This window comes from Megalobrama amblycephala, linkage group LG11 (genome assembly GCF_018812025.1).
Source record: "Megalobrama amblycephala isolate DHTTF-2021 linkage group LG11, ASM1881202v1, whole genome shotgun sequence".
NCBI lineage: Eukaryota > Metazoa > Chordata > Actinopteri > Cypriniformes > Xenocyprididae > Megalobrama > Megalobrama amblycephala.
Window position 1 is genome coordinate 34,115,464 of NC_063054.1, and position 15,047 is coordinate 34,130,510.

The window sequence follows — 15,047 nt, forward strand, 5'->3', positions numbered from 1 at the left end:
GTACAGTGGTTCTACTTTAATATTATAAAGCATCGAGATTATTTTTTGTGCACCAAAAAAAAAAAAAGAAAAAAAAAAGCAACTTTTCAACAATATCTACTGATGGCCGATTTCAAAACACTGCTTCGAAGCTTTACAAATATTTTGTTTCGAATCGGTTCAGATCGCGTAAACGAAAAGCTTGTTCGAGATGCATCGACACTTTGCAGACCAATCGGCATATGACATCAAAGTACCGCAAGAGCGACTGGAGAGCATACAACTCCTTATGCTTTTGAATCGCTCTTGCGGTACTTTGATGTCATACACCGATGCATCTCGAACAAGCCTGAAGCCTCGTTTACTGAAATCACGTGACTTTGGCACTCCAAACCACTGATTCAAAACAAAAGATTTGTAAAGTATTTTGAAGGTGTGTTTTAAAATCGTCCATCATATTGTTGACAAGTTGTTATTTTGTTTTTATTTTATGACTTATGTTATTTTATTTTGCACAAAAAGTATTCTCGTCGCTTTATAATAGGTAGAACCACTGTGCTCACATGAACTGTTTTAAATACGTCTTTAGTACCTTTCTGATCTTGAGAGGTTCGGTGACATTGCTGGCAATAGAGGCCTCACTGAGCCATCGGATTTCATCAAAAATATCTTAATTTGTGTTCCGGAGATGAACAAAAGTCTTACAGGTGTAGAACGACATGAGGGTGAGTAGTTAATGACATTATTTTCATTTTAGGTCTATAGGTTGTGGAGGAATTCCAGTGAGGAATGTCTAATCTCAGAACAAACATAAAACAAACACAACTGAACACGTTTAAACTAATGGATTTATACTTTCATTAATTTGATATGCTACTCCACCCACATAGGAAGAACAGACATGCCAAATACTTACTGACCTAATGCATTCTAAAATACAGATAGCTGAAGCAGATTGATCTGAAGTGAAGTTTACGTAAGATAACGTGAAAATAAGCGGGGCAGTCTGAAATCTGCCCTCTTTAAATTAGAGTGCTGCAGTTCCATTTTTCACCACAGATTTACATTGGAAAACTGTGGGGCGCTGTAGAGCTGGGGAGGACTTAGGCACCGTCCGCACCGCTCAGTATCATAACAAATGTCTGCCGAAGCAATACGCTAAATTTTGATATATCCTGCTCACTTTATGACTTAAATAGTCTAGTAAATCCTAAAAACAGCAAAGATGCACCCAGTGATTCCAACAGGTATTGTAGAATTTTAAAAGCATACACCACATATTTTATGCACAAACCACACTTAAAGGGATAGTTCACCCAAAAATGAAAATTTTGTCATCATTTACTCACCCTCAAGTTGTTCAAAACCTTTATGAGTTTCTTACTTCTGCCGAACACGAAAGAAGATATTTTGAAGAATGTCGGTAACCAATTATTTTGCATACAATGGAGGTCAATGGGGTCCATCAACTGTTTGGTTACTCGCGTTCTTCAAAATATCTTCTTTTGTGTTCATGAGAAGAAAGAAATTCATACAGGTTTGGAACAACTTGAGGTTGAGTAAATGACAGAATTTTCATTTTTGTGTGAACTATCCCTTTAAGTAGCAAAACAAAACAAATGTAGAAAATCCTTTAGTTTCACATCAGTCAATCTCACTCAGAGAGGTGAATAGACAATGAAAATAAGAGAAAATATACATTTAATTATGCATGAACTGCTCACAAAATCCCAGATATAAACTTTCTAGTAAATTATAATTTTCATCATGCCTGATGGTTTCAAGACCTGGTCAATATAGTCAAACCAAACTTAATGTACTTCAGAAATTCCTGACATTCAGCCCACTGGCCAGGAAACCATCCATATGGTTGGCATTATATTCCCGAAATTTTGTGCAGCAATAAACAATATGTGGAAATGAACAGGAAGTTTAAAAAGACAGTTGGAATGAGATTCGTATGGAACATCAGTGGAGACTAGAAATCGATTAGTGATGAAGATGGATAAACATACACTACTCAAGAAAATGCTTAAAGGGTTAGTTCACCCAAAAATGAATATATTACTCACCCTCATGCTGTTCCACACCCGTAAGATCTTCATTAATCTTTGGAACACAAATTAAGATATTTTTGTTGAAATCCGATGGCTCAGTGAGGCCAGCATAGCCAGCAATGACATTTCCTCTCTCAAGATCCATTAATGTACTAAAAACATATTTAAATCAGTTCATGTGAGTACAGTGGTTCAATATTAATATTATAAAGCGACGAGAATATTTTTGGTGCGCAATAAACAAAACAAAATAACGAATTATATAGTGATGGCCGATTTCAAAACACTGCTTCAGGAAGCTTCGGAGTGTTATGAATCTTTTGTGTCGAATCATGATTCGGAGCGCCAAAGTCACGTGATTTCAGCAGTTTGACACGCGTTCCGAATCATGATTCGATACGCCGATTCATTATGCCCCGAAGCTTCCTGAAGCAGTGTTTTGAAATCGGCCATCACTATATAAGTCTTTATTTTGTTTTTTTGGTGCACCAAAAATATTCTTGTCGCTTTATAATATTAATATTGAACCACTGTACTCACATGAACTGATTTAAATATGTTTTTAGTACATTAATGGATCTTGAGAGAGGAAATGTCATTACTGGCAATGCAGGCCTCACTGAGCCATCGGATTTCAACAAAAATATCTTAATTTGCATTCCGAAGATGAACGGGTGTGGAACGATATGAGGGTGAGTAATAAATGGCATTATTTTCATTTTTGGGTGAACGAACCCTTTCAGACAACTGAACTGCATGATCTATAAAAAAACCCTCATGAGATGAGCTCAAATGCACTTTTAAAATATTTAAAAGTAGAATAATGACCAAAAGTGCATTCACACAAAAAGCTGTATATGGATCAGAAAGTCTCCTAAATGTGTACTTATCAGCTCTGTGTGGATTTAAAACACATTAGAACCCATTTGAAATGAGAAAAGGAACCAGCATATCATCAGTAGGTTTATTGCAAGCAGAGGTCTTTCTAACAGAGCCTCTGTCTTAGGCAAAGTGCATAAAACATTTGACATTTATAACTTAACAGTACATTATAAGACATACCAGCACAGATGATCGAACACAACTCCATTAAGCATCCATGATCTGACTTCTTCATTGATCCATGTGTAAACATGTATAATTGTGAAGGTTAAAGACTTGGCTTGTGTATACTGCATTGCATCAGAAAAGGCCAACACTTCCAGTTATGAAAGAACATGATGGGAAATGAAAAAAACAAAACAAAATATAAGAGTTAAACGAATAATTCACCTAAATAAGGAAACTTTGTCATCACTTATCATTTATTAATCACCCACTCAACAACCATTTCCAGTCAGATTTTTTCATTTTTGGGTGAACCATTCCTTTAAAGCTATTTGTGTTGAGTGGCCATTCATACAGCCATAGTGATGTCCAAAGGACCCTTATATTCAAAATCAGACAAAAACATAGGCTTTTATGGTTTTAAGAGAGATGGATTTATGAAATGTTCCCCAAACATGGGTGGGACCAAAAGATCAGAGTCTCTGGTGCAAACAAAAACAGTCAGGAGTGACCGAAAGGAGCTTGTGTGTTGAGAGGCCTCTGAACGATGACAGCATTCGCTAAGTCAGCTTCTTCCAAACTCTGACTCTCATCTCTCAGCTCTCGGAATGGCAGGGATGTAGTCAGGATGAACTGAGCGTCCGTTGTCTGAGCCTGCTCCACAAAATGCTGCACATCACTGATCCTGGAGCAATTACATAAAGGCCAACATGAATGCATCTTCTCAGGGAGCTTTGCAGCCACATCTTAGCAATCATGTTCAAGTCAGAGGCATGAAATCCTTACATGTTGTGACGCACGTGTTCAATCCAGCGTAATCTCATTTGATCTGCTGCAAAGTTGCAGCTTACGATTCTTCCATTTTACCTTGCGAGATTATATTACATAAATGATGAATGGGAATTATGTAAGAGCTTTTAAGGGTAGGATTTCAAAGTTAGAGCATCACAACATGCCCGAGGTGGATTTTGATAATAAACATTCAAACATGATCATGTCTAAAGCCTGAAACCTTAGCTGTGTTCAGTAAAAGCAAATTACACTATATTAATTATGCATTTTCAGTTAGATTTATTTATTTATCAAATTATATCTATTTATCATAAATTTATATTTAGTTATTTTATAGGTTTTTATAACTAAGTTGACGCTTGGCGGTGCAAGATACACACCAAGATACACAATACTTCTAGAATTTAATACAAATATTTTTATGGTTTTCTTCTTGACTCTCACAAAATATGAGAGAAATATGAAATTACATTTTGATTAAAATAAAACTTATTTTATGACGATTGCAGAATTTTTATATAATAATAATAATAATAATAATAATAATATATATATATATATATATATATATATATATATATATATATATATATATATATATTACTACTTAATTATTAATTTTTTTTTAAAAAAATTTAAATATAGTAACAAGAATCTAATGCGCTTCATTTAATTAAAAGTACATCATGCAAAAAATAATGGTTCTTAAAACTGACCAATGGCTTCACAGGGAGAGAGTTCAGAATTTTTTTTAAATTAAATGTACTTAATGTTGTAACATTACTGCTGCAGAAATTACATAAACCTTTAAGCAAAATAGATTTATATGTATATATAGCCTATGTGTTTTTGTGAAATTCACCTTCTACAACCATATGATACTCACCGATGGCTCAGATTAAACCTCTGCACAAGCCGCTGACCGTCTGCCAGCCAAATCTGGAGGGAGGTCATGGGAAGATCCTCATTCAGCTCCACTGCCGGGAGAGGAGGACCAGAACAGTCCTCGTGTATCGACCGAGACCTTGCCACCACACGCGGAGCCACACTACAGAGGAGATTGCACAGGCTTTAAACAGATGCACTGCAATTATTGTGGTGCCATGTGATTTAATATGTGATTAGAGGGTCAACTATCTAACACTAACATCTGGATAATCCTCAACACATTTACAAAGTCTAACCATCACAGAGTGAAAGTGTTGTGAGGACACCTAGTGGATGTGTGTGGGAATTACTAAAAACATGCTCAAATTTTTCATTTTTAACGCTCAAATAATGGTGTTTACTAACATCAACTGTTAGAACTAATAAAACTTTTGGCAATTTAAAATACTGTAACCAAGAGATGATCTACTACCTTCCCAGTCTGTAACCTCGGCCTGTAAACGGGTGGAAGGCCTTTTTCTTTGGGACGTAAACTTCATCTTTCATGTCCTCCATGTTGACTTCTAGTTCTTCATCTTCGGCTCTTCCTTCTAGCTCCAGAGGCAGCTCACTTTATATAGAGGATTAATACAATTAAATAGATTTCAATTTTATTCTGTCAGTACATCATCATTTGATGGAAAATGCACAAAACATGATAATACAATGGCTATTTTAAAACAGATTTAAAACCATTTTCTGAGATGCTGTGTAATTAAATTGGTCCTCTGGTTAGTCCAGTTATCCAATCACTTCCAAAATCAGGTGAGTGTTTTGTTGTGCTTTGAGGGATTTATTCGCTTCCATCGTAGTTTATACGCAGTGTTGAGGGTAACACATTACAAGTAACGTGAGTTAGGTAATCAGATTACTTTTTCAAGTAACTAGTAAAGTAACACATTTTTTTTTTTCAATTTTTAATAAAATATCCGAGTTACTTTTTCAAATAATTAAGTTATTTCAATTTCACATTTATTGACTGACAGCTCTCCTGTCCTCATGTTGAGAGGAATAGAGTAAGTAATAATTAAGTATATTAAATTATACCAATATACTTTATGTATTTAATCTCACTTTATTAACCAATGTCTTTGCAGCTGACTTTTAATGACCCAAATCAATTACTAATAAGCAAAAATTACTTTATATTAGATTTAGAAATAAGAGTGTGTTGATTTTCCTTCTCCTGTATCCCATTCTTCTGTATTCCAGAATGGAATGCTGCGCCCTCTATTGTACAGGCGTAAATATGCATTTCCTTCAGCCTGAGGCTGATTTATTTCACTTTTGGTGTGAAAGGGCCTTAACTTTTGCCAAAATTAGAGCTTTTTTGTTGTTATTAAAAAACAAACAAGCAAGCCCAGGTGAGAAAATGTAACACAAAAGTAATGTAATGCAATTAGTTACGCAATTAGTTACTTTTTAGGGGATAACGCAATATTGTAACGCATTACGTTTAAAAATAACTTTCCCCAACACTGTTTATGTGCATGTCTTATTATCAGACAAAAATGATCCATCTCAGTGTTTTTTATGTGCATTTTTAGACTTTATGCACATCTTGACTTTTTCATCCAGCATTTTTTAATGCAATATCCCAAAATTTGCATAAAAATAGGTGGATGAAAACATAGCTAGTGACAAAATCAATACTCACCCTCTTTTAATGGCCTCCAAGAACTCTTGGTTTTCCTCTACGGTGTAACTGCGTAAATCTTCATCATTTACAGTGAAGCCATTTTTCCACAGTCTCACTACAATCTCCACCTGTGAATGTCGGCAATAAAACACCCTTAAGAATACTTTTAAAAAAATTCAATAATTTAGCATATTTATTTGATGATGCTAGTGGTTCCGAAATTACATATTTAAGCTGACATTAACTTGATGTACTAACCCACAACAACTTTTTTATTTTAGGTAACGACCTGGATGTTCTGAATGCGACTGCACACAAGACGTCTCATATGATCTGTCTGACCTTTTTGCCGCTACTGGCGACACTGCTGATCTTCTCCACCTCATCGAGCAGGTCCTCGACGGAGAAACTGGATCTAATAGGGCTCGGCTCCTCCTCATCCTCCTCTTCATCATTTTGTGCCCCTTTAAACCTAAGAGCTCATGAAGACATCAAAGCATGATTCATTTTAGATTACCCCAATTATGAACATTCATTAATGGTGTAATGATAACGTTTCAAGGCGGATAATGCACACAGAGCAGTGCACAGCGGACTTACCATGTGTCATCTTGAACCCTTTCTCTTGAATCAATATCTTTCATCATGACGTCTTCTGTTGTCCATCTTGCAACACAATCATATGCGAGCATATATAAGTTATAAGGGATGGTGCAAGCCAATGTAACCACTAAATCAATGCTACCTGAATAATTCATGGGGCATTTCTACATGAAATTGACAGGTGCATTGAGATCTAAAATTCTCAAAACATTAATCTGCTTTCATACCAGTCCAGTAAATCTAGGCAAAATTACTTTCAACTGTCCAGAAATGACCAATTTTACACTTATCAATTGTAATTACTGTATAGTTCTTTGATATTGAATGGAATAATTATTTAAATTAAAATATATATTATAAAAATAAAAAAAAATGTGTCACAAAAATAAATATTATAAAAAAGAAAGAAATTATTAAAACCATTACAAAAATGAATATGTACTAATACAGGCACTTTGACATACTATTGTACTGAAAGATTATTAAATTCATGTACTATGGCATTTTCATGTGTGGCATTACCATAATATATGTCCAAAAACATGCACTTACAAAAAATATCAAAGGTATAATGAATTTTTGGACATGTGCCATGAAAATACCATCTGATGCATTTGAAGGGTACAAAGACAATTTATCAATATTACACTGATCAACTGTTGACATGCGATCAGCTGCTTAATACTTAATGATGACGTCATGATGCACTGACAATAAAACTACATGACGATATCATTGTGTCTACTAATACCCTCAGTTTCTTTAATTACATGTTTTAAGGTTTGTAAAGGCCAGTTTTTGGTCTGTAAAGGCACCCACGTGCATGCTTTAAGCTTCGTATTCATATTCACTGTAACAAACAGGTCAAACACAGCATAATAAATGAAAGCGGTGCGCCAAAATTACGTAAGGACAGTGTAGAGACCACGCAAGCGCACTGCGATCCGTTATGACGGTAAACAAGCGCTATAACCCATAACACATCATTTCTGAATCGCAGATTAATCATTCCGATTATGAACTGTAGATGGTTACCGGTGTAATGCTTCAATGGTGTCGTAAAACTGTCTCTTCGGCTCGTAAGTTTCTCACAGTTGTCATGCCGCTCCTACGCTACAGCAGTCCACCATTCCTATGACGTCGCCGTCTCTGGACTTCACGTTTGTGCACACGTCACTATGACATAGCAGGGCCAAAATGGTCTTGAAATGGTGTTTACGTCCTGATATGAATAAAATGAGGTGGTTCATTGAACGTAGCTGAATAAACGCTGGCATCTGTGTGTTTGTATTGGGTGTAGATGGTAGCAGATGGTGAAGGCAGTCAGCAGTACAGAGACAAAATACCCTCAACAAAGCTGCTTGAAGCTATTTTTAATACCCCACATAACCTGACCCTACTATCTTAAATAATACCCTCCTGGGAAATCATACTGAGCTAATTGGCTTTGTAAACAGAAAAGAATGTGAGCGGCCAGCTTATAAATTTGAGGCTCTCTACCAATGGTGTGAATTTGGGGCGGGGCTATGAGTTTGCTCGACCAATGGAAGACAGGTGAGTGTCCAGGAAACCTTTTTGGCAATAATCATTATTGTTGAAATAATGATTCTGAAAATGAAATTATTGTGACCTTATCGAATATAAGGGTCAGTGCTATGCTACCAATCCAAGTTGTTGAGACACTGTTGTATCTGAGTAACACGAAAGGTGCAATATGTAAGAATTTTGCAGTAAAATATCTAAAAACCACTAGGCCAGTGTTATATATTTTGTTCACTTGTGTACTTACAATATGTCAAATGTTTGCAACTATTTGTAAATCGTGAGAAAATTGCAATTTTAACCAAGGCTTTGGTGGGACGTGTGAGGAGTCGCCAGTCGCCTGTTCGCCTCGGTACAAACCATGGAAACGCCAAAGATGCTTTAATATTTACATGTTTTAATAGACAAGGGAACAACTGTTTTGATATATTTATAGACAGAAAACTAATTATTGTTATATAGCTCAACACGTTTAGTCTTATTGTTTAAATCTAATTTTCTTGATTTACCATGCCTCAGAGAAAAACGCTATTTTGTCAAGTAGCTAACATAGCATAATCAGATGCAGCTTTATTTTTAGTAACAGTAATACAGCATTTTCTCCATCATACAATACGTTTTAAAATTAATTGCATGCCATTTATCAACACAAGCCATCCAGCATTTAATATGATATTCTAAAATCGATCTAGTTTACTGCAGTGTGCAACAAGTGTCTCATAACATTATAATAACGTTATAACATCATTTTCAACATGCTCAAATGTATCTAATATGATAAACAGAGCTGCATTACCTCATACTCATGACTGGAATAGCGGAAGCGGCGTCGGCGACTGTGGCATAATAAAAGTTCCGCTGCTTGCGGCGTGTGTTGTGCAAATGCTCCAGCGGCCTCGTTCAGCTCCCACAACACTCGGTCCTGCTCTGCTTCATACTACAGTAACGTTAATAATCACATCCATGAACATGATTTCTTCCTGAGTCCTATCCCAGTTCTTTTCATGAAGACCACATGTCCCAAGATTCCACGCTCAAACTTGGCGTCATTAAGCTACGCATTTGTTTTGAAAAAGCTTCTAGCGACCTCTAGCGGACAGAAAATCTTACATATTGCACCTTTAATCTTTTTTTTTTTTTTTTTTTTTAATATGTAAGATGTTTATTTTATGTATTGTCTTGTTTTTTATTTGGACCCTGAGTCTGTAATGAAGTGTTAATAACTTTTTTTTTTTCAGGCAAAGATAATCAAGGTGCATTCACTCTGTCGTAATTACCGTAATTATGAGAATCCAGGTTGGAAAAAGCGTTCACACTCATAGAACTCATAATTAGGCATACTTGTAACCTGAGAATTTTCTGAGAGCTCCTACTTGTACCATGTGACCACTGTACCACTGTAGATTCATTTAGGCATTGAAAATGTTGCCATTTATCGATCCTTATAAAACCTTCTAGGGTAATAGGGCTGGATCTTTTCCCTGTTACTTAGGCCAGAGACAGGGGAAAGCACACTTGACAGATGGCCAGTCCATCACAGGGCTCTCACAGACCACACAATCACACACAGAGACAATTTTCACTCTCTAATTCACCTAACCTGAATGTCTTTGGACTGTGGAGGAAACTGGAGTACCCGGAGGAAACCACACTGACACAGGGAGAACATGCAAACTCCACACAGAAAAGACTCCTGGCTCAGTTAGGGCTCGAAATGGGGACATTCTTGCTGTGAGGTGAGCTACTGCGTTGCAGATTTCTTTCTGCCTGTCAGCACTTGATAAGAACAAAGATGAATAGGATGGAAAATGTATAAAAAATAGAAAAATTAGACTAGAAAAAAAAATCATATTGACTTTAAAGGGTTAGTTCACCCAAAAATTCTGTCATTTATTACTCACCCTCATGCCATTCCACACCCGTAAGACCTTCGTTAATCTTCGGAACGCAAATTGAGATATTTTTGTTGAAATCCGATGGTTCCGTGAGGCCTGCATAGGGAGCAATGACATTTACTCTCCAAAGATCCATAAAGGTACTAAAAACATATTTAAATCAGTTCATGTGAGTAGTACAGTGGTTCATATTAATATTATAAGGCGACAAGAATATTTTTGGTGTGCCAAAAAAAACCAAAATAACGACTTATATAGTGATGGCCGATTTCAAAACACTGCTTCAGGAAGCTTCGGAGCATAATGAATCAGCGTGTTGAATCAGCGGTTCGGAGCGCCAATGTCACGTGATTTCAGCAGTTTGACGGTTAGACACGTGATCCGAATCATGATTCGACACAGAAGAATCATAACACTCCTGAAGCAGTGTTTTGAAATCGGCCATCACTAAATAATTCGTTATTTTGTTTTTTTTTGGCGCACCAAAAATATTCTCGTCACTTTATAATATTAATATTGAACGACTGTACTCACATGAACTGATTTAAATATGTTTTTAGTACATTAATGGATCTTGAGCGATCTTGAAAGAGGAAATGTCATTGCTGGCTATGCAGGCCTCACTGAGCCATCGGATTTCAACAAAAATATCTTAATTTGTGTTCTGAAGATGAACAAAGGTCTTACAGATGTGGAACAGCATGAGGGTGAGTAATGACATTATTTTCATTTTTGGGTGAACTAACCCTTTAAGAATTTCCAAGACCTTTTAATTTCCATTCATGGAAGTCACACTTTCAGGTTAAAAAATGTGTAATAATTATTACAATTAATTGTAATTTAACAATATCCTATTCATACATCATATTAATTTTTTGGCAACAACAGTTAAATATAAACTTAACAAAAAGTACCGTGGCATTATCATGACACAGTGAAACTATTCGATGGTAATATGATGCTTTGATTTACACCACGCACGGTACTGTCCAGGGTACTTAAAAATACCATAGTACTAGTATTATGGTACATGTTCAACATTTTGAACACGGTAGCCCACGTCCAAAAATATATTATCACATTTTTGTTGATAGAAAGACACTAGAAAGACAGTTAACGCATTTTGTAACTTTTGCGCACCTCTCGTATACAAATCCATTTTTCAAAATTTCTCTGGCGCCAACTTCATACAAGCGCGCGCGCTCTCGTTTCTCTCTGTAACGGAAGTGGCTCGCCGGAGAGTTTCGGCTGGCTGACAGCAGAGGGAGAGAGAGAGAAAGAGAAATGGCGCCTCGGCACTCTACTAGCTGAGACACAGTCAGAACGAAAGCAACTGACAAGAGCTACAGGACAGGACCTGTCTATCAGCGGGGACAGACAGCAATCATGGTGAACACCAGAAAGAGCTCGGAGCACAAGCCCGTCAGTCCCTTCATCTCGGGCCGGACGAGGTCGTCTCAGAGGAACAACCCAAACTTGGACGAGCACAACAGCCGTGTAAGGAAGAGAGAGACACCGGCAGCCTATTCTCTTCGCCAGCCGGTTAGCGAGCTGCTCACTCTGGCCTTTTGGAGATGAATGGATGGATGGATGTATATATAAATGGCTGAATGAATGGATGTCCACATCTTTTGTTCCCAAACAGCGCCTTGAGTGACACTTGGCGATGCAGAAATTGCAGTTTAATGACACGACAGCGCTTAATCGTGGCTTGTCGCTTAGTTTTATGTGTTTTGTCACACATTCTAGCTGGACTTTACTAAAGCCGGCTGGCTGGTTTAATGCACTCAGTGCCCCCAAGTTGTCTTTGTTATATTGGTGTCCGAATCGCAAGTGAATCGTTCTGTTGAACCGACTCTTTTGAATGATCCTAGCGAATCGATTCGTTGTGTTTGTATAGTGCTTCACTATGAGAACTTTGGCAGTAAAACTGACAACCACTTATAACTTAATATTTAATTTTTTTCGAGGAGGTAGGAAAGTGCCTGTATACACCTATGTATGTGTCAAAAAACAAGAATTGGAGTAATAACACCACTATGAAACGCAATATAAGAATATTACAAATGTATTGAGAACAGAAGTAGTTTAAAAACATTTCACCAAAAAGAACTAGGAGCGTTTTGAGTGGTTAATTAAGTGAATCGGATCATCGAAAACAACAGTTCAATCGAACCGATTCGCTGACACGAATCGAGCGTTATTTTGTTGCTGTGTGTGTTTGTTGCGCTCGAGAGGCACCGGCGCGCGCCATACTGTCACGCGCTCCGACGCACCGATTAACAGTCAAAACAAATGCGCGTTTGACACCTTTAGTCGTTTAAAAAACGTCTCGTCCTCCGTGTGTCTTCAACAATAAAACAAGCTAGTGTTGGGGGAAGGGAAAAGCTCAGCTGAGGCAGACCCCTTGTGGCTCAAAACAGACATTGTTCGTGATTTTTTGGAAAGTAAACTTTGAACTTGAGAGTATTTATGTGAAACTTCTGCTTCTGTGTGTTATCGGATGTTGGCACATGTGGTTTTTGTTGATGTTGTGTAGATTAGGAGGACTGTTTTGAACGATAATCTCGCATTCATATCGTAGTTATCGTGTTATTGTGGAACAACAATGTTTTTGGACATGTATCATGGTACTGTATTGTATATGTCAAAGTAGTAAAGTTCCATACTGTTAGCATCTGACATAATCAGTACAACCACAGTACTTTTTGTAAGGGTGTTCAGTTTAATTATCTCAAGTTATGTGATAGTTGTCAATAATCGTTTGAGTTTTTTTTTATAATTATTATTGAAAAAACTGAGTATCAGATACACTGCCACAAGTTTCTGGCATAAGAGGCTGGTCTTCTGGCATTGAATTTGGTCTGTGCTTTAACTCAATATCTTTTGTTTTAGTTGTTATGAAGTTTGAGTGCATTATATCACTATTTAATTTATTAACTTTGCAAACCTTCCAGTTACAGATTGATTTAATGTAGGTTTCCCACAGTCAGTGGAAACCTAGAATCAATAATTTTAATAACTTGACATTTTTAAATGTCTACAATGAATGTTTTTCTAGTTATGCGAGTTATGCAAGTTCTAAAATTTATTTTAGTATTTTATAATCTCTACAAATTCTTATTTAGATATCAAACAAGATTTCTTAAAAACTATCCTTCTATGGCCACTAAAAATCGAAATATCAGGTCAGTTTAAAATTGTGATTTTCCAGGTGTGGGAAAAATATAGAAATTAATACTTACTATTATTGTTGTTATTATATAATCTTTAAAGTAATGTAAATTCTATAATGAAAAAAATATATATCAGGCTAAATTTTGCTCTTGTGACTAAAACTTGTTCACAAACTATAGTGAGTCTGTTCTTTTAAATGAATCATCAAACCAATTCCCGAATTGTTCTGAATGATTCATTAGTGATTCATTCTGAATTTTAATGCTGTCAAAAAATTCTTATCCAGTTTTGTGCAAATGACTGGAAAGGTCATGGAAATTAGTTGGTTATAAAGTATTGGAACCCTAGCATGATTTCATGATTTGGCTGTTTTAACACCTGATTCTTTATTTTCTCATCTTGTTATTGGGTGGTGTAAACGGTGGCTAAAGCTATGTATGAATCACAGAGTTATTTAGTCAGCAGGGAGGTTAGAATAAGATCTGGGAGGACAGGAGAAAGAATTTGGGAGATGACATGAGTTCGTAGCTCACCGGATCAGTAGAGGATGATGAAGTCTGCGCCACGTGAATCCGAATGTTATTTCATGCGACTCGTGGCCTCAGCTGTGATATTGCGTCGAGTGTCAGATCATGTTTTAGAGTGGACTTGCCATCATCATATTCCTCTCAGTGTGTGTGCAAGCTTTTTAATATCCTACACACCTCTGCCTGTTACAGAAAGAGCCAAGCAGTGATGTTAACAGCAGTAGCCCACGTTTGTCCCCGCCGCCCAAGCGGACACGCAGACAGACGCCACCAAGTTCTACTGATACTTCTCCAAGTCCCCAGAGTAAAGGCCAGAGAGGCTCATGGACCATGTCCAAACACTGTACTAGGTGAGGTCGGACAGTCGATGTAGAGTTGCACGATTAATACTTATTTTTTTTTATGGTATTTTGATGATTCCATCCCATTATAATCAAAGAAGCTGTCTACACTGTACAAAAAAAAAATCTGTTATTTACTCCATGTCTGCGCTTAGTTGATCATAATGGCAGCATTTTAGTTTTGTGTTGCTCGCTTGCAGTGTATATTGGCTTTTACACAGTCTACATGGCAAGTGAGCAACATAACATGCAGCAAATTCAAAAATAATTTTCAATATGTTGTGCAAAAATGTTTTTAGACAAGAATTGCTTTTACTCAAGTGTTTCTGTTATTTATGTACTAAATCAATGACTTTTCTGTCTTTTTATACTATTTGTTATAAGCTATTTTCTCATGCATTTCACCTTGTTTGCCAGGTTGTCCACTGGTGCCTTGCAGAATGGACACAGTAAGTGTATAATAGTTTATTCATTTTCATTTACTGAATCATTCTTTATTGAGACCTTACAAGGAAGAGTTC

At 36.6% G+C, this 15,047-nt stretch overlaps 2 protein-coding genes across 4 annotated transcripts in view; one reads left to right on the plus strand and one right to left on the minus strand.

Annotated features, from left to right (window-relative positions):
• Positions 1-2,986: 2,986 nt before the first annotated feature.
• On the minus strand, positions 2,987-8,400 carry ubxn2a (UBX domain protein 2A). 2 transcript variants are annotated; one of them, XM_048207638.1, is made up of 7 exons: positions 8,080-8,400; positions 7,042-7,107; positions 6,784-6,920; positions 6,460-6,569; positions 5,236-5,373; positions 4,762-4,923; positions 2,987-3,768 (listed from the first exon to the last, which is right to left on the minus strand). In XM_048207638.1, exons 2-7 carry the CDS (start codon positions 7,049-7,051, stop codon positions 3,585-3,587), a joined length of 741 nt encoding a protein of 246 aa, XP_048063595.1. In that variant the 5' UTR covers positions 7,052-7,107; positions 8,080-8,400; the 3' UTR covers positions 2,987-3,584. The 2 variants fall into 2 exon arrangements, with proteins under 2 accessions (XP_048063595.1, XP_048063594.1); XM_048207637.1 differs by having other exon boundaries at positions 6,784-6,913; positions 8,080-8,382.
• Positions 8,401-11,689: 3,289 nt separating this feature from the next.
• Positions 11,690-15,047, plus strand: part of atad2b (ATPase family AAA domain containing 2B) — a 94,567-nt gene continuing 91,209 nt past the window's right edge. The window contains exons 1-3 of one of the 2 annotated variants that reach the window (XM_048207639.1): positions 11,690-12,023; positions 14,378-14,535; positions 14,944-14,975. In XM_048207639.1, the coding sequence (XP_048063596.1) occupies positions 11,868-12,023; positions 14,378-14,535; positions 14,944-14,975 (346 nt within the window). In that variant the 5' untranslated portion in view covers positions 11,690-11,867. The remainder of the gene's footprint in view (positions 12,024-14,377; positions 14,536-14,943; positions 14,976-15,047) is intronic. The other variant, XM_048207640.1, reaches the window with a different exon arrangement.